We start from the raw sequence: 26,188 nt of genomic DNA, 5'->3' as shown, positions 1-26,188 counted from the left end.
AAAGGCCCTGATTTTGTGATTTATAATAGCCCCCCCACAAATACTTGAGCAGTTTGCTAAATAATATGGGGATTTATATACTCCTGAAAATCGACCGGCGCCTGATGACATCTGGACATATCTACAAATTAACCCAGTGAAAAATATTGACGTGGAACAAGTAGGTATGCTGAACAATGAAGTCACACTGGCTGAGATCAGATTGGCAATTGCTGCTCTGCCCTCCGTCAAAGCATCCGGGGAAGATTCACTTCCCTTGGAGCAGTATAAACAATGCACGGAGGAATTAGATCCACTACTCAGTCAGGTAAGTAAGTAAGTAAATCTTTATTTGCATAGTTAATTAAAACTGTTGCAATACAAACAGATATATTTAATAAAACTGTCACATACATGCATAAAACTTATTCCTTAAGAATACTTTAAAAATCTTAAAACCATGTTTGATAAATTTGCTGGTTTTGGGCTTTAGCAGCATCATTTTTTTTTTCCTATTTTTTTTACTTCACAAATAAAAAATTCAAAATGTCATAGCAGGGCCGTCTTAATGATAGCTTGTAGTTTCTGACGGGGTTCCTGATGTTCCTAATTCTGGCATTTTGCTTTTGCTCAGTCTCAAGAATTTTACTGCTCTGCAGTTCAGTTGCGGATCGCTAGGTTCAAAACATCCAATCAGGACTTGCCTAGTTGTTTCAGCAGGTTCTTTCTTTCTTTGAGAAGTTCTTTACAAGAACATAGTAGATGCTGTAGATCTTCCTGAGCTGTTCCGCATAATCGGCACACCAGGCCTGCTTTTTTCCGTAGCCATGTTGGAAGGTGCTGGATACAAGGAAGAAGGCCGAATCTATATTTCACAAATGCAATTTTTAGCTTTTTGTCATATCCCAGATTAAAGTAGGGTTGCATTCATATCTTTGAGTATGTATTCAGAGTCATCCATCCGTGAGCTCTCTGTGAAAGTGCGGCCTTATCCTCCAACCATGACAGTAGTTTCAACGTCTTCCACACTGTTTTTTTTTTTATTACGGTGGTTGTCGATGTTTCCCAAAGTTGGTTTAGCCCTAATGTAAATAGGCTGCTATACAGATATTTCGCAGCTGGTAATGTGGTGTGCATTTGTAGCTCTTTCCACAGCTGATAGTTTAACGTTCCCCGAGGTGTTTTTCCCACTTTGACCCATGCGATGACGAAGGCCCCTTGTCTGGCAATTGTTAGCTTCGAGACGCCAAACTCAAGTCTGATTTGAGCAGGTGAGGTGTATTTCGGAAGCCCAAAGATAACCCTGTATGCATTAGTTACAGTGGCGTCGATTATTTCCGCCTCTTTGCCTTTATGTGCCTCGCTGCCACTTAGTGCCAGGACTAGATCCACCCCACTCGGTATGATATTATTAGATGCTGAGAAAGCATTCGACCGAGTGGGGTGGGAATATCTTTGGGCTGTCCTAAATAGATTCAAGATCAATGGTCCGTATCTGCAATGGATAAAGGCCCTTTATGATAATTTGCGGGCTAAAGTCTGCTATGCAGGGATACAGTCAGCAACATTTCCTATATTGCCCGGTACCAGTCAAGGGTGCCCACTGTCGCCTTTATTATTTGCCTTATCTATTGAACCAATTTCAGTGGCATTGCAAAACAACTCATGTATAACACCGTTCTCATCTGGCCTTGACATTTTAAAAATAACAGTATAGGCAGATGATATTGCTGTCTTTTCAACGGACGTAGCGGAGGCAATGACAGGGATTACTACGGAGGCTAGGAGGTTTGGCGCTGTCTCTGGCTACAGGCTGAACACCAACAAGACTCAAATAGTAATGAATTATAATCCAAAGGATGTAATACAGGGAGTGTGTGAAGCCGCTATCTATTTGGGAATTAAAATCTCTGCTAACCCGGAAGATATAGCTATATTAAATCATGAATCATTGCTAAAAGAGACGTCTATTACACTAGAAAAATGGCATACGATTCCTCTTACTTTAATTGGTAAAATTAATTTAATCAAAATGAAGATTCTTCCAAAATGTATTTACTTATTTCGATCTATGCCCCCACATGTTAATAATCTTTTCTTTAAGCGACTAGATGGTATATTAAGCAGTTTTATTTGGAGTTACAAAAAAGCACGTTGGTCAATTGAAACACTGAAATTATCATTTAGGCAAGGTGGCCTTGATTTCCCAGATTTTAAAGCAAATTTTTGGTTGGCTTTCTTAGGACGCATTTGTAGCTTGCTAAACCCTAGCAATAATACTTTTATTTACTATACATTAATGCTGGGAGCAGAGTCTAAAATGTTGTTATATCGTACTAACGATTGGAATTATTTCAAGCGGGTCAAATTTAAGGTTGAACGTGATATAGTATATATCTGGAGGTCTATTGTTAATAAATTCCAAATACCGTTGTACCATCCTCAGTTTCCTTTATGGGATAACTCAGCTCTTCCAGGAATTTTTCATGATGGGTGTGGGGGACAATGGGTAAATTTGGGCATTAAAAGTTTAGGGGACCTATATAACAATACTGGGTTCTCAACGTTTGAGAGACTGCAACTTTTCTATAGTGTTACAGAGAGCATGCAACTAAAATATTACCAAGTTTGTGTCTATTTGATACGTAGCCTGAAGCTTACTGAACTTGCAGATTCTAGCATATGGGATTGTATTTACTTAGCCAAAGATAGATCATTGATCAGTTCTGCATATAAAGGATTTAACTCTCAAAAAGAAGACGATTGTGGGAAATTAGCCACACGATGGAGTAGGAATTTGGGGTCTACAATTACTGCTAACTCTATATCCCTGGCGCTGGATACTATTCGTAAATCAGTACATTCTTCTAGTTTAAGGCTACAATCATATAGAACCATTTGCTCACTGTATTACACCCCTGCACGGATTGCGAAATGGGCAGCAGTTAATCCAACTAGCGATCGGACTAAATGTACAAAATGTGATCTACTTGCAGCTGACTTGGCGCATATGTTTTGCTTATGCCCTCATTAATAACATTTTGGGGTGGAGTGGAGAAAACGGTGTCTCATAAACTTAACAGATCTATTTCATTTACGGTAACAGATATACTATTGGGTCCACAACCAGGCGACCATACTCAGAGAGAACTTGTAAGCATCTTACTGGCTTGTGCTAGGCTAGCTATTGCTCAAGCATGGATAGCACAGGACCCACTTTCGACGGCAGACTGGTGGGCCATAGTTAAAGACACATATAATATGGAATGTGCATTAGCTAAAATCAGGGGGGTAAGATCGCTATATAAACTAGGAAAAATCTGGGGTGAATTTGTGTAATAGTAAGCAGGAAATTTGCTCTGCCTAAAATGTCTCTACGAAATGCTACTCTTTTCCTCTCTCCTTTTTTATTATGTATTATTTTCCAATGTTAGTTATACTTGCCCCTTTGTATGCTGCTTTATATTTCGTATGTTGAAAAAAAAGAGGAAAAAAAAATTCATTTTTTTGTGCTACTCTGTCCTCATGTTATCAATAAAAAATGTTTTTTTTAAAAAGACAAAAGAAAATGCAATGTAGTACATTATGAAATCTCCATTAGTTAATGCACTGCGGAGGTCTGTCTCTGTAGCCAGAGCGCAGGAGATTTAAATCTTGGTTGGTGCAGTGAAGAATAGTGACTTGTGTATTTTTAGTGCTACAAGTCCCCAGCCTGTGACTGTGAATATGAAAGTCAATATTTTAACCTTGCATTCGACAGTATAAGATAGACTGCTACAAAATGGTTTAAGATAAAATGGTGCTTCCAAAATGTAGACTTAAGTAATACTCAGGCTGTACGTAAACAATTTTGTTTTATGTAACGGTCCCATAAAAGCACACACTTCACAGCTCAGCTGACAAAGACTAGGCCTGGGCGAAGCACTACGCTACGCTCGCGGAGTTTGCCAAGTTTGCGCAACTTCGCACTACGCGAGCTGCACGTAGCACTGTGCGAACACGCGTAGTGCAGCGTAGCGTAGTGCAGCGCTCATTTTTTGCTTGTTCGCGGTCCTGAACGTCATGTTCGTGACCACGAGCAAGCAAAATGACATCCCGGCGAGATTCTCAACGCGGGGAAGTAAGGTTTCTCATTGTAAGTGGTTGCGCATGCTCGCGACCGCTCTCAATGAGAAACTACCAGTTCGCGTTGAGAAAGCTGCCGCTCGAGTAATAATCTACTCGAGCAGCAGAAAACTACAGCTCGCACTGTGCAAGATGCCGTTTTCAATGATTGCACAGTGCCGGATGCTTGTCCGCACTGTGCAATCATTGAAAACGCATCTTGCACAGTGCGAACATGCTACTACGCAGCTCGGGTAGTGCTACGTGAAGTTTGCGTAGTGCGAAGTGCACTTCGCGTAGCTTCGCCTAGTGCTACTTCGCGAACTACGCCCACCCTTAACAAAGACCATTCAAAAAGAATAAATATTTGTCATCTCAAAGCTTCAAGTGATTGATTGCATGAATTAAAGACAGTACCGCTCCCAACCACCGTTTACATTTCCAGATCAACCAGTTGTACACATTTGTATTTCTTTCAGTCAAGCAGGCACCGCTGTAAGAAGGCTTGTTTCTGTTAACCTGCCTGCCAGCTTCCGGTTATACAGCATAGGAGACTCCCTGAATGACACTTCAACTGGAGCATTTAAACTATCGAATTTCACAAAAAGTATGGGAAAGGTTTTTCATGAATTAAAAAAGTATGGGAGCCATATGCCCCTCCTAACTTGCCCACTTCAACCTCTGCTATTAATAGAGCTCACTGATACCTAACAAGCTTCCTGTCGCTAAAAGCTGTAGGGAGAAAACCGAGCATTTGAGTTTAACTAACTATTTTCAAGCAGCTAGAGTGCATAATGCTGTGTTTTAAAGCTTACGGAAGGTCAATATTTTAATAACGAATTTTAAAAGGAAAAAAGGATGTTCAATGTTTTAGCTCCCATCCCACCTACCGTTGGGGTATATGGCAGTGGGGTAAGGGTCAGAGCTGCCGACTTTGGAACTGGGTAACCAGGTTTGGGTCTCAGCATTTGGTCAACATCCTGTAATTTTGGGTAAATCACTTAGGGGTATATTAACAAGGGCTTTATCTCCGCTTTTTTGGCTTAAAAAGTCAAAAAAGCGGAGATAATACTATTGCCCTATTTACAAGAGGGTGCTAACATGCATAATCGCATGTTAGCACCCTTTTTCCCGACACCTACCTTTGCATCCCTAATGATTCAATTTTAATTCAATTCAATTCAATTTTATTTATTATGTTTTGGCTCTCAGAAGAGGGCCACATAAAATGTACAAGGTAAAAAGAAACAAGACAGATACATATCAAAATTATGACGTTTTGAGAGACACGTTTAAGTACAAAACTAACATACAAAGACAAATCTACGGCAGGTCGCAAAGTCAAACATCTCCAAAGACATATTAATAAATAGCTAAAAAACCTTTAAAAAAGTTAAAAATATGGAAACAGAACATTTCATTAGGAGGGCAATAAAGTGCATGAAGAAAGCCGTTCAAAGTGGAAATGCCCAGGCGGATACAAATACATTTTAACCATCTGGAACGCAATTTACGGAGCGCGGGGCAGATCAGTAAAACATGCATACAGTCCTGGGAACTCATTTTACAAAAATTGCACATAGAAGATGAGCCATACCATTTGGATAAGAGTAGATTTAAAGGTACTAAGTTGTAACGTAAAATAAACCAAAATCTACGAACACCATGCGGCAGGTTCCAAATAACATAGGGTTGAGGCAACTTCATCACATAGGAGTTAAGGAGAAGGTCTACATTCCTTTTTTCACAGATAAACTTTTTATCAGACTGAAAACATAGATCCCACGAGGCTTCTTTTAAAACGAGTTTTAACTGTAAAGGAGAATGCAAAAACAGAGTGTTTTCATCTAATTTTAGAATGGTTACAGCTTTTCTAAAATTACTTACAAGTTGAGAAAACTCTTTAAAATTACCCAATAATTCACTTCTGAGGAGAGCTCTCATCGTCCCAGCTTCCGCTCTAGCCAGGCAGGCCACCCATCTTACTAGGGCACATAATCCCTGTACCCAGCTGCTCCTAAGACCGAAGTCGAGCCTGCAGGCGGCCAAAGAGCACGCAGTATTTAGGGAAGATAGGGATCTTAGAAGTTTCCCCTCAATCTTATGGCAAAAGTCCCAATATCCCTAATGAGATGCAAAGTGGGCGTCACTGGGCGTACCCCAATGGACTACCTTGTAAAATATCGCTGATATTCACATCTCGATATTTACAAGGCAGCCCACAGGATAGTAGCAGACGTTAGATTTTGGCGAAAACGTCTGCTAAAATCCTAACTTAGCTATCCCTAACATAGGGAGTGGATTATGCTGATACAACCACAGGGTCGTATAAGCAAGGTTATTGCCGTTTTGCAGGGAACATGGCTGGAAAACCAGCGATGTTCCCTGCAAAACAGCGATTTCCCCGCTATCGCAGGCATTTTTATCGCCTTGGAGATACGCGTTGCTAATAACGCGTTATCTCCACAATAAAAACCTGCGATAGCCGGCGTTAAGAAAATTAGCGCTAAGCGCGCTTTGCAATAGTAATCGCAAAGCGTTGCAAATATGCCCCCAATCTCTCCGTGCCTACCAAAAAAAAAAGCAAATGTATCCTTGTGTAATTTAACTGGTGCTCGTTTAAAGTGCTCCAATACCTTCGATGCGCAAGTTCACGCTACATAAAACTGCAAAAATGTGAGACAATATCGTTGAAGTTCATGTTGGATCCAGTCCCATGTGGGGTAAAGCTCGAGAAACCTTGCCAAGGCCTTGTAGCTGCGGTGACTCAGTATAGTCCTGTGAACCACCAAGGGACATGACTTCACTGGTAAATATGGTGAAATCTTGCATAACAGTCTCAAGAAAAAGCAGCAGGTAGCTCAGAGCTGGCTTAATTCAGTTCTCTCTGACTACGTTTCCAGACCAGGAAGGACTTTTCTCAGTCCCACCGCACCAATCGAAGTGCTTCAAACATGGCGACCATGCCTTCTATATAATGATGCCTGGATTACATGAAACTTTACTTACAAAACCCACAATTGGGTGGAATTTAACTTCACGTCTTTGAACTTTAGTTACTTGCTTTTTGGACGAATTATTGTGGAACATTTCCAGCCTGTATACAATACAGTCGAATTGTTTATATTCTTATAAACATAATTGGAGGATGTTTGTGGTTGTTTAACCAAGGCAATGCCATGAAGAAGTCTAAATCTTTTGGACGAAACCTGTTGGCTGGCTCTTACAGTAATAAAAAGAAGCACAAATAAAGGAGAAATACCTTTTGGATTTATGGAAATCATCATGGCTAATGGCTATTCTTTGTAAATGATTATGAATGTGTTGATTGTGGTGCACACTTCGTTGTGATAGTTTAAATCATTTCCCTTTGTGATGGTAGCATTCTTTGGACAGGGTGGAAATACAGGGTAGTGCACGTTACGTGATATATATTTTTCTAATATACTTCTCCCTGGGGAGATAAGGATGTGGTCCACTGCCCCTTCGTTGTTTTGGTTTTTACATATTTTGGGGCCCTTGTATTCAACAAATTTAAATCTTATTACCCATTTCTTACTAATTCAAGTTCCATGATACCAAACAATACTACATTATATGGTAAACTTAAACAGAGTCACACATAAACAGTTAAAATATGCCCCTGGGACCCAAACAATCCATAAGATAATACAGGGTAGAGAGAAAGAGTCCATGGCAGCAGTAGGCAGAGAGGGAAAGTAATTCAAATAGGGAAATGGAATAGACAGAGAACAAATAGAGAGAAAGTTCACTTCCTCTGGGGGGCCCCGTGGAAGGTGGAGGCCCTGGGCAGTTGCCCACTTTGCTCATATCCTGCAATGTCTCTGAATCCAATATTACGAACCGAGGCAGCAGGTACTGTGGTTTGTCTCAATTTAAGTGGCCTTAGGTCAGGTGATAATCTAGGCATATATGTACTACCACGATACTACCAAAACCCTGTCTTGTATGAGTTGAATTTTAAATTATTGTTGGCAAACCAGCTCACCACCAAAATCATGCCCTCTTGGAAATTATTGGCGGTTTCCATGGGATTGTCAAATTGTATTACAAACTGATTGATTTGTTACTATATTGTGTGAATCTAATAATCTGAAAGGTTTTTTAAATAAACCACAGAGTTTGAAAGTCATCAAGGACTGCCTATGAACCTTTTTTTGCACAAAACCATTACTTGAATAATAGATTTGTGAACATTGTGAACCGTGGTGCTCCTTTCAGGATAGGTTATGAATTCTTGCTGGCAAACCAGCTCACCACCAAAATCATGCACTCTTGGAAATTATTGGCGGTTTCCATGGGATTGTTGAATTGTAGTACATTGAGATCAGTATTTGGGTATTGTCTGCTTAGGTTATGAATCTCAGTCCAAAGTACTATATCAATTGGTCTAGAGGTATAATATTGAGATTAAAATGTGTCAGACTGAGACATGAATGCTGTGAGATCCCTTGTCTTAGCCACTCGAACTCAGATTTGAAAAAAGCCAATGACACTTCTTGCTGTCTATCTAATAAATATGATAACCAGTTTAGCCATTGCAACAAGGGCTTTAAAATATTCTTGTTGCTAGGGGAGATATTGCCCTTGAATGACAAAAAAATGTTGGATACTCGCCTACCTGTGCAGCTGGCATACCTGACCTTTTTTTCTTTTGCCCCTGAAGTTCCTCCATGGTTTATGATTATAAGCAACAGCTTCAGGGGCCCCTACTCACAAGGACTTTCCAAGACTGCAAATGATTGCTCCTTAGGAACACCCATTCAAGAGTCCCTCCTAGTACTCTAAAACCGCTCAGATCAAGCCTTCGCTGATGGCAGCCATTTATTGTTTTTGAGGAGCGTTTGTACACCCAGTGGAGATGACTACTGCCCTTCCCATGTAAACTGAAGTCCAAAAACTCAACTTAGCCAATACAGTATTTACTAATGCTATGCACAGCCATCTCTGGAATATCTATTTGTGAACACTATTGTGTATGAATTATTCTGGATCCCTAAGTTAGGACTACCCACATATTATCGCAATGTAAGAATGCTATTTGCTGGATGGAGTGTAAGTCCTTACCTCAGTGGACAACTTAGATTGAGCCTGCCTGGAGAGAATACAAATGCTCACTTATTAGAGAAGCTATTATAGCATTTACCTAAGCTACTGCCTTTGGTCAGAGACTCTTACTATCCAAGAATCCACTCTGAGGAGGGAACTGTGATTCAGTCTGATTGGCTGGACCTTTCAATTAGTAAGGAAACGTGGACTCTAATTCGCTGTGGCTTCTACCACGCTCCTGCTTTGAGAATATAGGCTAGTGCTGTCCATCTGCTCACTGAAAATTGTTTGGACTGAGGACCTTTATGGACCAATTGCTGAAGGTAAATTCCAAATTGTGGCACCAGAGTGCTGCCTTGTTCTTCTGGGCTAGCACTAAGCTTTTAGCCCAGAGACATCTTTGCTTGTCTATCCTCCTGCTGCTACTGCTCTGTGTGGAGGCCCACAGCCAAACCGAGAAGACCTGTATTGGCCAAAAGAGCCTGAGCCTGTTCTACCCTTCACAAACAGAAGTAGGTAGGAAGCTATGGATTCAACCCAATGGCGCTAGATGTTTAAGAGCATGGGCTGACCCTGCACACTCTGCATCAGTGACAATGATCGCCTGCCTTCCAGATCCAGCTGCAAGCACAGTTGAGACAATAGTGACAAAGTCTTGAGAGTACGCCGCTCTCTATACAAATTTTGTTTTTTTTATCGTTTTTTATCTTGCTCCCTTTTTTTCCCTATTATGTGCAGTGGGTCAGCACCCAGTTGGCTAGCCATCATCTTTATCAATTTACCTTTGTTCGTGGGGGCATTTCGGAAAGACACGAGGTGTGTTGAAGACCCTACCTGACAGGAGGACCATCGTTGGGCGCTGGGGGGGTCACGCCGTGAGTTTTCTCCCGCCGCCGGTGCCACCATCAAGCCCGGCCGCTGTGGGGAGGAACTATGGTTCCCAGCGACCCCTGCGCTGGATCACCGACGCCCCCTTCCTGCATTGTGCACCCGGAGGCGCATAAACACTCGTGGCTCCCACTGAGGAGCGGGGGCATTTCAGAAAGACACGAGGGGTGTTGAAGACCCTACCTGACAGGAGGACCATCATTGGGCGCTGGGGGGGGTCACGCTGTGAGTTTTCTCCCGCCGCCGGTGCCACCATCAAGCCCGGCCGCTCTGGGGAGGAACTACGGTTCCCAGCAACCCCTGCGCCGGATCACCGACGCCCACTTCCTGCATTGCGCGCCCGGAGGCGCATAAACACTCGTGGCTCCCACCGAGGAGCGGGGGCATTTCGGAAAGACACGAGGGGTGTTGAAGACCCTACCTGACAGGAGGACCATCGTTGGGCGCTGGGGGGGTCACGGCGTGAGTTTTCTCCCGCCGCCGGTGCCACCATCAAGCCCGGCCGCTGTGGGGAGGAACTACGGTTCCCAGCGACCCCTGCGCCGGATCACCGACGCCCACTTCCTGCATTGCGCGCCCGGAGGCGCATAAACACTCGTGGCTTCCTCCGTGTCGCGGACGGCACCGGGCGGAGCCCGGGCAGAGGGCGGGCCGTCCGAGGCCGATCGTAGCTGGGCTGGGCCACCCCTCTGAGACTACGTTCTCCTGACAAGGTACTGTTCAGGTCTCTCTGGCCTTCTGACCCTGTGATTTTAACACTCCCCCTGGAGCCTGGGTTTGTTTGTCTGACTTTGTACGTGCCCTTTTGAACAGCTGCTTGCATTGTCGGGATGGGGAAAAGGAAAACAATGGAAGGGGGGGTGCTGGTGACAAACAAGAAAAGGAAAAAGGGAAAAAAAGGTACCCACGGGGCAAGCAACTGTGTAATGGACAGGATTGACGGGTTGGTCTCAGAATGTGAGGAGATTCTAAGTTCTGGTGTACCAGGCTTGGAAGTGGGTGGAACACAATGTAAAGATGATGTCCCAAGCAATCACCAACCAAATATCCCCTCAATGTTCGCGAAAAAATCGAAGCCATCAACCAATCCCATCACACACTCTGCCACTGCCGACGTTATAGTGCACAATGATTCCCCTACCCCGCCAGATCAGGACATTGCCAATGTCAATGTCGAGGTTGTTAACCAAGCTGCGGACGCTCCTTACAATATTTCCTGTTCCAATAGATTTGCGATCCTTGAGCACATGACCGAAGGACAAACTACTCAGGGGCCGGTGAGCTGCCACGATTTGAGAGTTAACCCTATGGCAGAAAGTTGTGGCTGTAATGAAACTAATTTAGGGCTACAGCGGAAAATAGAAACCCTGGAAAATGAGGTGGAACAATTAAAGAAAATGGTAGCAACCCTCTACTCCAGGCTCACACCATCGAAACTCACCCTCAGCCCACCAATTACTTCCACACCTCTTGCACCCTCTATGCATACGGATGCTTCTGCAAACAATCCACCGCGTAAACCACAATGCACTGGCAAAACCATTGCACAGAGGGTACAAGAGTTAAGAAGAACTGCACCCCTAGTAGCAGCTCCCCCTGGGGATAGCAAAACACAGGCACCCAGAAGCTACCGACCTACCGCATCCTGCGCACCGGGGGGAGGTAATACCCTCCGCATCCAGCCGCCTGCTGGTGAACCAAACCGCCATCCCCCTCGGGACCCAACTATGGACTCTAGGGCTATAGTCTATATGGTAAAGGTACCAAAACTCAGAGATGGGCAGAGTTATGAATCCACAGAGTCTCTACGTAACAAAGCGATTCACTGGCTACGCCACACCAGAGGTTGTAGATCTATCATACGCGAAGATATACAGGGTACCAGGAGAATCAGCCAGTGGAATTCAGCCCTAGACTGTATCGAGCTAAGGCTCGACGACCCCGTCCTTGCTGAAAATCTCTTAGCGTTGGAGTTCCGCACCACAGCCCCGACCATTCAATAATCCAATTGAGACACAAACCTATCTGGCTGGAAACCGACCTTGAGGGCAGAGCTGAACTCGGGGCAAGGGGAGACGGCTCTGTGTTGAATAAGGTCGATTGACTAGCCCGCAACGATTCTGACCCCAATCCTATTATCCCATCTCCAACATACTCGATGGATTTAGAAACTTCTGGGGATATCACATACCCGGGATTACCATCGACACACTATCCGATCTTGGACAATGCCCTCCATAGATCTGACATAATATACTCCACTCCTAGTGAAACAATAATTAATAACAACCCTATCCCGGTTTCCCTGAATGTATTATCATGGAACGTAGCAGGGCTAGAAAAGAAGCTTAAACTCCCAGAATGGCAAAACTTTGTGGGCAACCACGAGGTATGCCTTTTTCAAGAAACCTGGAGCTTATTCCCCTTACACAAAGTGGGCTACACAACATTCTGTATTTCTGCAACCAGTTCAGGTAGAGGGCGACCATCTGGGGGGTTAATAATTTGGATCAGTATCGACCTCAATTGGGGAATCACTGTACACCCTGGCCAGTCTAACGAAATTTTGCATTTGACAATTAAAAACACACCCAATGGCCCGCAACTCTAGCTTTTTAACATCTATGCCAGAGGTTCCCAGGGGGCTCGGATGTGCCCAGTCATTTCGACATTGGAGAGTATGTTGGAAAGAGCACTGTCTCACTCCAATGTGGTGGTAGCTGGGGATTTCAATGTGACCTTTGAGCCCCTTGGCTTGGATGTTCAAGAGGAAATCGCTGAAGAGGATGCTAAATGGGATATTCCGCCCCTCACTATAGATCCATTTAAAAAATGGTCTCAGCGGGCCATTCAAATAAACGCCCTGGGGTTGGAATATGACCTAAGGGCCGTGAATGGGAGGACCCGTTCCGACCAACATGGTGCATACACTTTTAACCGGATATCCTCCCCCTCTAGAATAGAATACATACTCATGGACGTCCGCCTATGGTGTAACCTTATTGACATGGAAGTTGTAGCCTCCTTGGACAGTGACCACAACCCACTCTGCATGCAGTTAAACAACATTTGGCAGCAGGGTGGGTCTAAGGTACATAATCGCCCACTAATGGCAAGCAGAGAGGTAATCCCTTCCAATTGCAAGCGACGCCTGAAATGGCATAAAATCTCCCAACAAGAGGAGAAATTATCACGCATCAGGGAGGAAGTAGTTGCTAAGAACACTGAATTGACAACATTCTATGGTACTGGGGAGGAGCAGGCTCTATCTAATTTTAAGAACTTTTATCAAGTTGCGATAGATAGGCTTAGTTCTTTTTATATTTTGGAAGGGAATCCAGCAAAGAAACAAGACCTTAAAAAACCGAGTAATCCTTGGTATTCCAAAAAATGTAGGGAAAAACGCCCAGTATAAGGACAAAGGACCCAATTGCACTTAGGATTGCAAGGAAAGAATACACCAGGGCTTTGACCAAGGCTAAACGAACCTGGGAGGAGGCTCACTGGCAGGAATTGAAGGAAGCTTCACTGTTGAAGGATTCCATTTTATTCTGGAGTTTGATTAACCGTAGGGATAGGAAATTAGAGGACCCAATGCCAAATCATATCACCTGCCTTCAGTGGTATGAGCATTTTTCGAACCTCTACCGAGGCGAAGTTTGCTCATAACTTCCAACAATAGAACCTGCCACTGAAGCTGGCGAAGCACAGGAACTCCCTGATAAATTTGACATTCATGAGGTCGAGCTAGCAATAAACAACATTGCCCCTGGAAAGGCAGCAGGCCCTGATGGCCTTCCAGGAGATTTGCTTCTACACGACCCCACACCATGGGCTCAGTTCATTCTTCTTGTCATGAATATGATAGCCAGAGGAGCTGATGTTCCAGACTCCTGGAAAGGAGCCGAGGTAGTTCCAATTTTTAAAAAGGGGAGCAGAGAGGACCCTGCAAACTACCGGCCAATCAGTCTGATTGACGTGATACAGAAGGTGGTTGGCAGGGTCCTTCTTTCAAGAATAAGAACCTGGATAGACGAGGGCAACATCCTTTCACACTTCCAGGCAGGATTCAGGCAGAAGGTCGGCACGATGGACCAGGTCGTTAGGTTCTTCATGATCTATTGGAAGTCAGTTACCCTGGGGAAAGGGAGTTTATACCTGGCTTTCATAGATCTGAGGACGGCTTTCGACCTGGTCCCTCGTGACAAACTCTGGAAGGTGCTTGAGCACCTGGGCATGCCACCCTATATCCTTGACTTCTTAAAAAGATTACACTGTGACAACTATGCAAGGATTAGATGGGGAACCCAAGGGGAACTGACCGAGAGGATCGCGGTAAACAGAGGGGTACGTCAAGGGTGCGTGTTGGCCCCCACCCTATTTTCTTTATTCATCAATGGGGTGGTGGGCCACCTTAATAAGGAACCAGCAGGTGCCCCAACACTAGCAGGGGAGAAGACAACTACCCTTCTGTTTGCCGACGATACCCTTTTAATTTCAAAGTCACCCACCGGCCTCCAGAAACTGCTCAACAGATTTGACTCATTTTGCAAGGAGCAGGGTTTAACCATCAACACTGATAAAACCAAACTGATGACCATAAATCCGTCCAAACGTTTCAGGAATAACATCTCCCTAAACAAGGTCCCTTTCGATGTGGTTGACTCGTTTGATTATCTAGGGATCAGGATTTCGAAAGGTATGAAGTGGGAAGCCCACCTAGATAAGATGCTCCTAAATCACAAACGGGTGTCCGGGGCATCATCAGGGAACAGAATATCTCTGTGAGTAGGCCGGTTGCCCCTGCGCTTGCTATCTATGAGGGGAAAGCATTGCCCTCGGCCCTTTATGGAGCAGAACTGTGGGGAATGGAGACACTCGGAGAGCTAACCAAGTCTGAGAATACATTTTTAAGATCCATTACCTCGCTTCCTGTCTCAACTCCCCTGAAACCTTTGTTCTATGACACAGGCAGAAGGAACATACAGGACATTGCCAGACTCCGTCCCTTACTCTACTGGGTTCGCCTAAAGAGGTCCGCAGAGCTGTCCAACTATGCCAGGGCCTTCGACGAACTGCTGTCCCTTGACTCAGGGCGCAGGATAAAATGGCTGGCGGACCTCAGACACCTCACTGGCCTTATCGGGATGAGCGAGGCCTGGGCTTCCCAGTCACCCCCCTCCAAGCTGGAGCTTAAACGTGCCTACTGGGAATGGGTGTCGAAACGGTATCAATCCACCCAAAAATCAGGGAAATTGACAGAGGGTTTTTATTTGAGCATAAAAGCACTTGCAGCCTGGAACCCTACCTCGATTTTATCCAGGCACCTAGGGATAGATCCCTATATATCCAGATGAGATTTGGAACCCTGCAAGTTAACAGCTTTACTTCACAATGGAAAGGTCCGAATCATGCCCCGGAACCCTGTCCTAGTTGTGGCCACCCTGAGGAGTCAATTGCCCATCTGTTTCTGGTATGCCCGGCATACAAAAACGCCAGAGAAAAGTGGCTCAAACCAGCATGCAGGGTACTGGGTTTTATGAGCCATGTTGCAGCCCTGCGCATCTTGAAAACTGATACCTCCTCTTTGACAATCGTTTGTGGTGTGGCCAAATTCCTGGGGCGGGCCTGGCTAACCAGATAAAAATACTGTGACAACTGCAAGGCAACTACAACTGCCTAAACAAGGAACTCTGATTTTGGTCCAGTGTGTCCACTGCAAGTCGAGGAACAGTATGGGTCGTAACCTTCTTCTCTGCCGTAATGGAAATCTCTGACCTATGAACTAAACACTATTTTAAAGACATGATGCTATATTTTTTCCTTCTGTTTTTCCTTATGACATTTTATTATCTGTGTTGAATTTTTAACTGTCTTTTTAAGGAAAAATTTCTATACATAATTTTTTACTCTGTAAAATGCTTTTATGATAAATCTTTTATCGAATAAAGCCTACCAGCCAACCTTCGTCCTCAATTATGCATCCTTTGTGCTTTAGAGCTTGTAAGGCACTTAGTTCATGGATACCCTGGAATTTGTGTACCTTCTTGGTGCCTTTCTCAGAACACACAAGCTTTTACCAAGATACCTCAGGCACTGCATTATGCATAGCCTATGTGGTTTCTTTCTTTTGAGTTATACAAATTGTAGTGATGGGTGCACACGCACGGGGCACTAGGACCTGCCCAAGGGAGAACGAGGGCGGGTGGATAGGGAGGAGCCGGGGACTAGGGACGGCAGTTAACCGATGTACCAGGACGACGAAGGAAGTACAATAAAGAAGCTCCCCACTGTGTCCTTGTATATATAACAGAAGGACACTACATCTGGCGATGAAGGCGGGACTAGGAACCTGTGGTGTGAGGAGAGCGGCTAACTCTGCCCCGGGAAGCTCAGCTGTTGTGCAAGTATCCAGGGTCGTGGGGCCGGTGACCGCGTGATAATGGAGACACAGCGCAAGCGTCCTCGCGCGCTGGGATCCCACCCCAGCTGTCCGGAGGTGTGTGAGGAGCGTCCACTTGCCCGGAACTCACCCCGCTACACCGTGTGTGTGTGGCGCTGGGGGTTAGAGCGAGAAATTTTGCTGCTCGCCGGGAGCCCACCCCGGCGATATATGAAAAAAAAATGAAGGCTACCTCACCTGATGCTCCTGTGACGACGACCGTCTGAGAGGGTGAGTGCTGGCTGGCACCGACGATCAAAGAAAGTGAAAGCATTGTGTCTCAGGTTGTAGAAGGCCAAATCTCGCTGTACACGAGATTCTCGCGGCAGCCATCTTGGAGTCAGGTGTGTCGTCCAATCCCCTGTCAGGAATCTTCGGCGGCCATCTTGGGGTCAGGCAGAGACCCCGAAAGTCATCAAGCACTGGTAAATGCACGGTGCACAAAAGAAACAAGCATTGGCGAATGCAAGAAACAAGTAAACAAGCACTGACAAGTGCAAGAAGAAAAGTAAACAAGCATTGGCGAGTGCAAGAAGAAAAGTAAACAAGCATTGGTGAGTGCAAGGAACAAGTAAACAAGCATTGGCAAGTGCAAGAAGAAAAGTAAACAAGCATTGGTGAGTGCAAGAAACAAGTAAACAATCATTGGTGAGTGCAATCAAGAACCGACAGAAAGGACTTGTGTCAATACGTGTCGGATTAACGGGATCGCGCGATGCCTGACCCCGGTCCCATGGGTTTTTTGGGAATATCATTCCTGCACCCTCTGGAGCCCCTCACTCTTGTATCTGGTGGGGGTATGGGCCTGCTGTGGCAAGAATGGCTAGAAGATTTCACGGACTTCATGAAAGGGTCCCATGTAACTGATGCTGGACAGCAATTGATTGCTCTCAGGAATCTGGTAGGCAAAGAAGTTGGACAGATCATAAAAGAGTTGCCTGCTGAGTCCGCTGCTTCATAGGCTACTGTCTGTGAAGCACTCAACCGCAAGTTCTTGCACAAAAGGAATGTTGATTATGAGCGATATACATTCAACCTGGCATCACAAGAGAAAGGCGAGCAAATGAGTGTATTCATCACACGTCTGAGACGCTCAGCAAGACATTGTGACTTTGATAAGTTCTCCACGGAAGATGCCCTCCGACTGAGAATTATAGAAGGTTGTCTGTCAGAACCTTTGAGACGGAAACTGCTCAAGAAAAGTATCCCGCTAGATGAGATTGAGGAAATGACAAGAATTGATGATCAAGCTGACGAGCATGCGAAGAAGATGGAGGCTGGGAGTGGCGAGACATGTGAGCAGGCGTTCAGGATGCAGTCTCGACAAGTGCAGAGACGATCCCCACCACAAACACGCTCCTCCAGATCCAAAAAGCAGTACCACCCTTCAAGTCATCGGCGCAGAAGCACGAGTCATACCAAGAAAAGATCAGAACGACAACTAAAGTGCTACCGATGCGGCTACGATTTCCCACATGCAGACGCATGCCCAGCACTAGGTCAATGATGCTGGAAGTGTGATAGAGACAACCATTTCAAAAGCATGTGTGGGACCTCCCACAAGGATGATCAACGAGAACCCACCAGGCAATATCATCCCTCAAACAGTCGTCCCCATGTCAGAGCAGTACAGGATAGACGAGACTCATCTACTGGGTCATCACAATCCAGCTGTCACTCCTGCTGAACACATCGATCTCGACGGTCATCATCAAGAGGGTCAAGATCCCTATCACCCATTTCGCAAGACCCAGACGAGTACATATGTTTTGTAGTGGATCCTGATTGTCTAAAAGAATATCCACGGCTAGACATTAGAATTGGTTCCCACCATGCCAAGTTTGTGCTGGACAGTGGGGCGCCGCTAAACTATCTACCTGTAGCGGAATATCAAAGAATGAGAACACCTCCCAAATTGGTTGACGCCCACGTGCGAGTATATACGTGGATGTCAAATAAACCACTTCCCTGTCTTGGGAAGTTCGCGACCGATCTATCGTATCAAGATCGCACCATCCAAGCCTACATCCACGTCATTGATGGGCCGGAGGTGGACTGCTTACTAAGCCTGCCCACCACAGAGCGACTAAAGTTGGTGGACATACTATACAAAGTGGAAGACAAACCAGACATTACTCAGAAGTTCCCTAAGCTTTTCCAAGGCCTCGGGAAGATGAGAAGCTGCCAAATTAGACTTCACATCAACGAGCAAATCACACCAGTGGCGCAACATCACCGGAAAAGCCAGTTTCATCTACAGGAAGCAGTGGAGAAGGAGCTCCAAGACTTACTCGAGGCTGACATCATAGAGAGAACTGATGGACCAACACCCTGGGTCTCCCCGGTTGTAGTGGTTCCAAAGAAAGGAGAGACAGACCGAGTGCGTCTATGTGTGGACATGAGAGCGCCTAACACTGCGATAGAGAGGGAGAGGCACCCAGGCCCCCACATCAGAGACATGATCACGTCACTCAATGGAGCCAAAATATTTTCAAAATTGGACCTTAACAAAGGATAATATCAGCTGGAGTTGCATGAGCGGTCCCAATACATCACGACATTCTCAACACATCTAGGGCTGTTCAGGTACAAAAGACTCCGTTTTGGGGTGTCCTCAGCTGCGGAAATTTTTCAGGAAGCAATCAAGAGAACAATCCATCATGTTCCCCATGTACTGAACAATAGTGATGACATCCTGGTATATGGAGCCACCGCTCAAGAACATGACACCGCGCTAGATAGGGTCTGCCATGCCCTGACAGAAGCCAACCTCACGCTCAATCAGGACAAGTGTGAATTTCATAAGCCAACGCTGAAATTCTTCGGCCACATCTTCTCTGGAAATGGCATGGAAACGGACCCCGAAAAGGTAGCAGCACTAAATGACACACCGAGTCCAGGTGACGTTGGAGATGTACGCTCGTTCCTGGGCATGGCCAGCTACTGCTCCAGGTACATACAAGACTACACCACAATAAGACACCCCCTGAGAACCCTCACCAAACAGGGGCACCCATTTCAGTGGTCCCCTCAATGTAAACGGGCGTTCAGAGAGATCAAGGAAGCTGTGGAGTCTGCTGAAAACATGGCCTACTTCAATTCAAAACAGAAGACAGAAATAACAGTGGATGCCAGCCCTGTGGGGCTAGGGGCCATTTTAGCACAGTATGACAGAGATGAAGATCAACGTCACATCGTAGCGTATGCCAGTAGGAGTCTAACAGATACGGAGAGGGCCTACTCCCAGCCAGAAAAGGAAAGTTTAGCTGTCGTCCTGGCCTGTGAACATTTCCACATCTTTATATTCGGAAAGCATTTCACCATGGTCACTGATCATCAAGCTCTGATCACAATTTTTGGAAACCCTCGAGCCAAAATGCCGCCACGAATCGATAGATGGGGCCTCAGGTTACAAGAATACACGTACACCATTGTACACAAGTCAGGGAAAGCTGCAAACCCTGCCGACTACATGTCCAGACACCCCATCAGGACCAGCAAATCCAAACGGTTGATTGCGGATGAATACATTCACTTCGTGGTAGATCAGGCCAGACCCCCTGCTGTTCCACTCGAAGCAATCTGTGAGGCTACACAGGCAGACGGCACCTTGCAGGAAGTAAAACGCCGCATCCAGACCAATAGCTGGCGACATTCAGAAACCAAGGGACAAGATGACCAAGAGATATCAGCGTTCAAACACGTCCATGATGAACTGTCAATAGCGACAAATGGTCTCATCCTAAGAGACACTCGAATTGTGATTCCACGACAGCTAAAAAAAGGGGTCATAAATTTAGCACATGAAGGACACCGGGGCATAGTAGCCACGAAAAGAGCACTCCGCGAGAGGGTCTGGTTTCCAACAGTGGATCTAATGGTGGAAACAACACTGAAGGACTGCCCACAATGTCAGCTAGTGAGCCGTCTAGATACCCCTGCACCGCTACAAATGTCTCCACTGCCGGATGGTGTCTGGCAACACATTGCCATTGATTTATTTGGGCCGTTCAAATCGGGCGATTATGTCCTGGTCATAATGGACGAATATTCCAGATTCCCCATTGCACAACTGTGCACATCCACCAAAGGCTCCAGCGCCATACCAATTCTAGATGAAGTCTTTGCTGCGTGGGGCATTCCTCAAGTCGTAAAATCTGATAATGGGCCCCCATTCAATAGCCACGACTTCGCCGAGTTTGCTCAACACCTAAACTTTAAAAACCGGAAAATAACACCACTCTGGCCGCAGGCGAATGGAATGGTTGAACGCTTTATGGCCACGGTCAAGAGAGCCATTCAGCAGGCGGAGCTCACCCAAAAGAGCATCCAGACGGCGCTAAATGAAGTACTACGAGCCTACCGAAACACACCCCACTCCACCACGGGCAAATGTCCAGCCACTCTCATGCTAGGCCGGTCAGTGCGCACCAGACTGCCCATGATGAATGTCTCGGTGAGTGAACAGTATCCAGATTCTGACCATGAGGAAATTACGGCTGTGGACTAGCTGAAGAAAGAAAAAATGAAGGGCTATGCGGATAAACGTCAACACCGAAAGACTGACTGCAAATATCATGAGACTCCGCTGAAAGTGGTGCAACAGAAAGGAACTATGATCACCGCGGAAACAGACGGAAGACGAGTCACCAGGAATGTGACACACTTTAAGAAGTGCAGCCCTAACGTCAAATAACTATTGACTGAATCGCTAGGTGAGAAAAAGGAACCTGAGACACCTCTCAGCAGCAGTCAGGCATTGATGGGGACTACCGATGAACATGAGCAGGACATCCCTGATCCTCAGTCGCGCCCCAGACGGACCATTAGAAAACCTTCTCGCCTCATTAAAGAACTTTAAGTGGCGATCTTCAGCGACGTGAAAGCAAAGGGTGTTGATAGATTGCTGTGTTCTTTCTAGTTTATTTACAGAGGGGGGAGATGTAGTGATGGGTGCACACGCACGGGGCACTAGGACCTGCCCGAGGGAGAACCAGGGCGGGCGGATGGGGAGGAGCCAGGGACTAGGGACGGCAGTTAGCCGATGTACCAGGACGACGAAGGAAGTACAATAAAGAAGCTCCCCACATAATACCCTGTGTCCTTGTATATATAACAGGACACTACACAAATGTTTGTAAACCTCTAGGATTGAGAACCTTAACAATTAAATATTACTAAAAAGTTCTCCTTTCTTTGACTTATGATCCTCCTTTATTGATAGGCCTTTGAGAATATTACGTGATGTGATTACTTGTGCCATACGGCATTGAGCTGGTTACATGTTGAACCATTCTGCATGGCTTCCGAGTTTCGCAAACTCTATGGCCACAATTTACTAAGTGTTCCAGATGCGCTCCTGTGGCGCTGCACATTTTGTGCTTTGGTGTCGGGATTTCTTCATGGTAAATTAATATATGCAAAATGTTGTTTCCCTTTGTACAACGCAAGCACGTGTGCATAATGTTCATATATAATCCATTTGATGTTCCCAAACATCAGGTGGTGCTAGTCAGAGGCCCGGGTTTGACTACTGTATGGTGTTTAAGGATCTCATCAACTGAAGCCCCAATAACGAAAGAAGATTATCATTCTTATTGTGAGATTAACAAATCATTGTACTGCTTTCGTGTTAAAATGATGTATTATGTTTTATATAGTGCTTTCCATAGATTTGATGTATATATGATATATCATTAAAGGTGTTGTGCAGCACACACTTTCACACAAGGAAAGAATGAGAGAAACCTATTGACCTTCATACGCTCTCCGGACAAAATCAAACGCACACCCCCAAAACGTTTGAAGGCCTGAAAATTGGTGGTTCCTCTATTTAAACCTAACACAATATCCTACAGCAATATCTGTTAAATATTAGAGGAGACACCTCACCTGCCAGAATACTTCATCTTAGGTGCCTCCACTTACTCGGGTAGGTGAATACCACCCTAGTGGGCTCAACCAAACTGGAGATTCTGGGAGCTTGAGATCAAATATTTCTCTGGACAAGTGCCGGGTTCCATTTAAAAATTACTATGGGTAATCTCCTGATATCTCTCTATTCAACTGGTGCATATTTCATAATTAAAAGTAATAATAATGGTTTCTGCATCAAAAAAGTTCTATCGCCTACATGTTTCGGCCGAAGACTGACTGCCCATATGGGTCACTTGGCTTGCTTCAGGTACTAATGACTCCCTGCCTACCTACCCCTTACACTAAAAAAGTGTCACGAACAAGGAGGCCTACGGCTCACCTACCTGTCATTGCAGTTTAACCAGTGCTTTAAATGGGCCGGTACTCACCGGTACTGAGTACCGGCACTTCTCAGATTTATCACTCTGAGTACCGGCACTTCTCTGCTGCCGTGGAGAGTACCGGTACTCACGAAAAGTAAGGCTCATTGAAAGTGCTAGTGAGCTGGAGTGGATCGTGTGTCTGGCAGCCAAGGCGCCGATCTGAGCCCCAGCTGAGCTATTCAGCAGGGCTCATTTGAATAATGTCCGGGTGCTCACAATCACGCTCTGCTTGACAGAGCAGGGTCTGTTCAGGCTCTGTGCTGTGAATCACAGCCACACTATCCTGCCATTTGTGCAAACAAGTGTCAGATGACAGAGTTTTCCGAGGGAGTAGTCAAAAAGAGCATGATACAACGAGTCACAACTTTCATGGAGAACCTGATGAGGCAATTAAAGTTGTATTAATAGTGTAAATGTTATGGATGGATGAGTGAACAAGGGTGGCTGTATGGATGGATAGATGAATGAATAGATGGATGGATGAGTGAGTGAAAGCATGGATGGCTGGGTGAAAGGGGGTGGATGATTGGATAAAAGGGCGGATGATGGATGGATACATGAAAGATTGGATAGATGAATGAAAGGGAGGGAGGATGGATGAAAGGGTGGATGATGGATGAGTAAAAAGAGGGATTGAGTGAAAGGGTGGATGGAATGAAAGGGTGGATGGAATAAAGGAGTGAAAGGGTTGATGGATAGATGAGTGAAAGGATTAATAAATGAGCGAAAGGGTGATTAAAGAGATGGATGAGTAAAAGGAGGAATGGATAGGTTTGGAGATGGATGGATAGTTTTTGATATGAGGGGTTGACAGACCGAATGGTGAAAACTGAATGATGGATGAAAGACTGAGCAGACGACACAATGTAAAGGTTAAATGGTATGATGAAAGAATGAATGGATAGATCTATGGACGAGGCAAGAGCTATCTTCTGGGGAGGGTCATGATGATTTGCTTCATTTACATTGTGCCATAAGAGCTTTGGGTCGAAGTGGGGGTATTTTCAGTGGGTGAGTGTGTGGATGGATGAGTGAGCAAGGGTGGATGTATAGATGGATGGATGAGTGAAAGCATGGATTGCTGGGTGAAAGAGGGTGGATGATTGGATAAAAGGGGGGTGTTGGGTGGATAAGTGAAAGATTGGATGGATGAATAAAAGGGAGGGAGGATGAATCAAAGAGATGGAGGATGGATGAGTGAAAGAAGGGATTGAGTGATAGGGCGATGGAATGAAAGGGCGGATGAAATAAAGGAGTGAAAGGGTTGATGAACAGATGAGCGAAAGGATTGATGAATGAGCGAAAGGGTGGATAAAGAGATGGACGAGTGAAAGAATGAATGGATAGGTTTTGAGTTGGATGGATGGATAGGTTTGTATTTGAAGGGTGGACAGACGGAATGGTGAAAAACGAATTGATGGATGAAAGACAGAATAGACGGCATAATGTAAAGGTTAAATGGTGGACATCAGCAGGTAAATGGTAGGATGAAAGGATGAATGGATAGATCTATGGAAGAGACAAGAGATATCTTCTGGGGAGGGTAATGATGATTTGCTTCATTTGCTTGGTGCCATAAAAGCTTTGGTGCGACGTGGCGGTATTTTCAGTTTCTTCCTACTCATGTACTGAAAAATATATGGTTTTGTGCCAAACAGCAGCAATTAACAGTATGGCATTAAGAAGGTGCATCTATAGCAAAAAAAGGAAAGTAAACATATTATAACACTTCTCTTTCACTTTGTGTAATGAGTTAACTTGCTTTGTTTATATAAACACATTTCTCATGTGTGTTGGTGTGTGCTCCAACTAATATAGAAGTCATGAAGTATCATCATGTCTTGCCTTTAGCCCCGCCCCTAGCCCCGCCCCCTCACTTCACCTCTAGCTCATTTTAATTCATGAGTACCTGCACTTATTGTTTCCCATTTAAAGCACTGAGTTTAACAGAACGTGTAGGTAAATAAAACATATATGCAATAAGTTAATCGATTTTTTTTTTAGCTCATTGTAGTATTTTTTTAAACTATGGATCTCCTATGTGATCAACACAACACACAACCATGTACACGAATACTTACACTTTCTTGACAATGCGGTAATAGTGGTGCGCCACCTAGACCTGCCAAATCTCTGTCTTTTGCATCACGTCTTGGACTGCTCACTCACTTCTACCAGAGAGTCTAGGACAACTAAATACTTTTGTGGAGGGAGTGACTTGCTTGTTAGAGGTCCTATTTAAAACAACCCAGTAGTCTGTCTAATTACTAACCCAGTGAACCACGCCTGACAGCCATTTTGTCTGGAGCTCTGACCAGCCTTGCATCGGAGATGAGTACTTGCAGTTGTAGATATCATACTTGCTATGCCATCCTGCAACCTATCTGTGCTCTTTGTGCTAAACTAAAACAATTTATTTCCTTAGGTTCAAGTTACAACATTATCCGAGTTCCCCCACGGAAGTTGGACTCCAGCGATACCCTTGACGGGGCACAAATTGTTTGCTCCATTGCGCCAAAAGAAAAGATGAGACCTTCCTACTACCACAGCTTTGGTAAATAAACAACTATTCTTACATGATTTTTGCTAGAGTGTCTGCTCCCTTACTGGACTTAAGCAGCACGGTTGTTTTGCAGAAATATTGATAACTCTTAAATAACATAATGTGCTTTTTTTTTTTTTACTTTATTGTCATTTTGAGCACAAAAGATTTAATATGATCTTGAACTCAGTTGCCATGTATCATTATTAACACAGTGTTTAAGCAGAAAAATAATAAATTGAACTCTTAGGGGTTTATTTATGAGAGCCCTGTGTCACTTTTGCACCACATAAAGTGGCACATGCGTGACGCAGTGCTCTCATAAAGATTGGTGAAGCCACGCAAAGCCACCTTGCGTGGCTTCATCAATCATGAGTAAGGCGGTGCAGCGCATATCGCTGCATCGCCTTACTCTGCGCCCGGGAAGTGTTTCATGGGTGGTGCGGTGGGTTGCCAGCATTTCCTCCGTTTACTTTGTGAATCACACACTTATGCGGTGTTCACTTCTTGTTTGCTGCATTGACAAAGTTTAACTTTTTAGAGGTTGGTGCAAAACCTTTAGTGAGCCTATGTTTAAAGTGTGTGAAGATAGTGTTGTTAGTGAACATGAATTACAGATTCTGATCCATAATCTGCAGAACTCTATAAATTACAGCTGTGGACAGTATGCAGGTTCTGAGGTTATGCCTTTAGAGTTATGCTTCCCAAGATTCGTGTTTGTGGAGAAGGACGGGTTGGCATTCGGGAAGTTGGTAAACATCCACAAATGTATAGCTTTATGAGTAGTAGCAAACCTTTTAAATGGATTTTCTCACCCAATTTTCAGTGCCAAATAAAGATGTAGCAAGAATGACCTATAGGTGC

General features: G+C 44.8%; 1 protein-coding gene across 1 annotated transcript in view; it reads left to right on the top strand.

Moving 5' to 3' along the window:
• Positions 1-26,188, top strand: part of LOC147732516 (carotenoid-cleaving dioxygenase, mitochondrial-like) — a 711,267-nt gene that overhangs the window by 464,155 nt on the left and 220,924 nt on the right. The window contains exon 5 of the mRNA XM_086958817.1: positions 25,208-25,336. Within this exon, the coding sequence (XP_086814943.1) occupies positions 25,208-25,336 (129 nt within the window). The remainder of the gene's footprint in view (positions 1-25,207; positions 25,337-26,188) is intronic.

Source organism: Lissotriton vulgaris, chromosome 2_1 (genome assembly GCF_964263255.1).
Source record: "Lissotriton vulgaris chromosome 2_1, aLisVul1.2, whole genome shotgun sequence".
In the NCBI taxonomy this organism is placed as follows: Eukaryota; Metazoa; Chordata; class Amphibia; order Caudata; family Salamandridae; genus Lissotriton; species Lissotriton vulgaris.
Note: the sequence above shows the minus strand (reverse complement) of the source record. Positions and strands in the feature narration are given on the sequence as shown.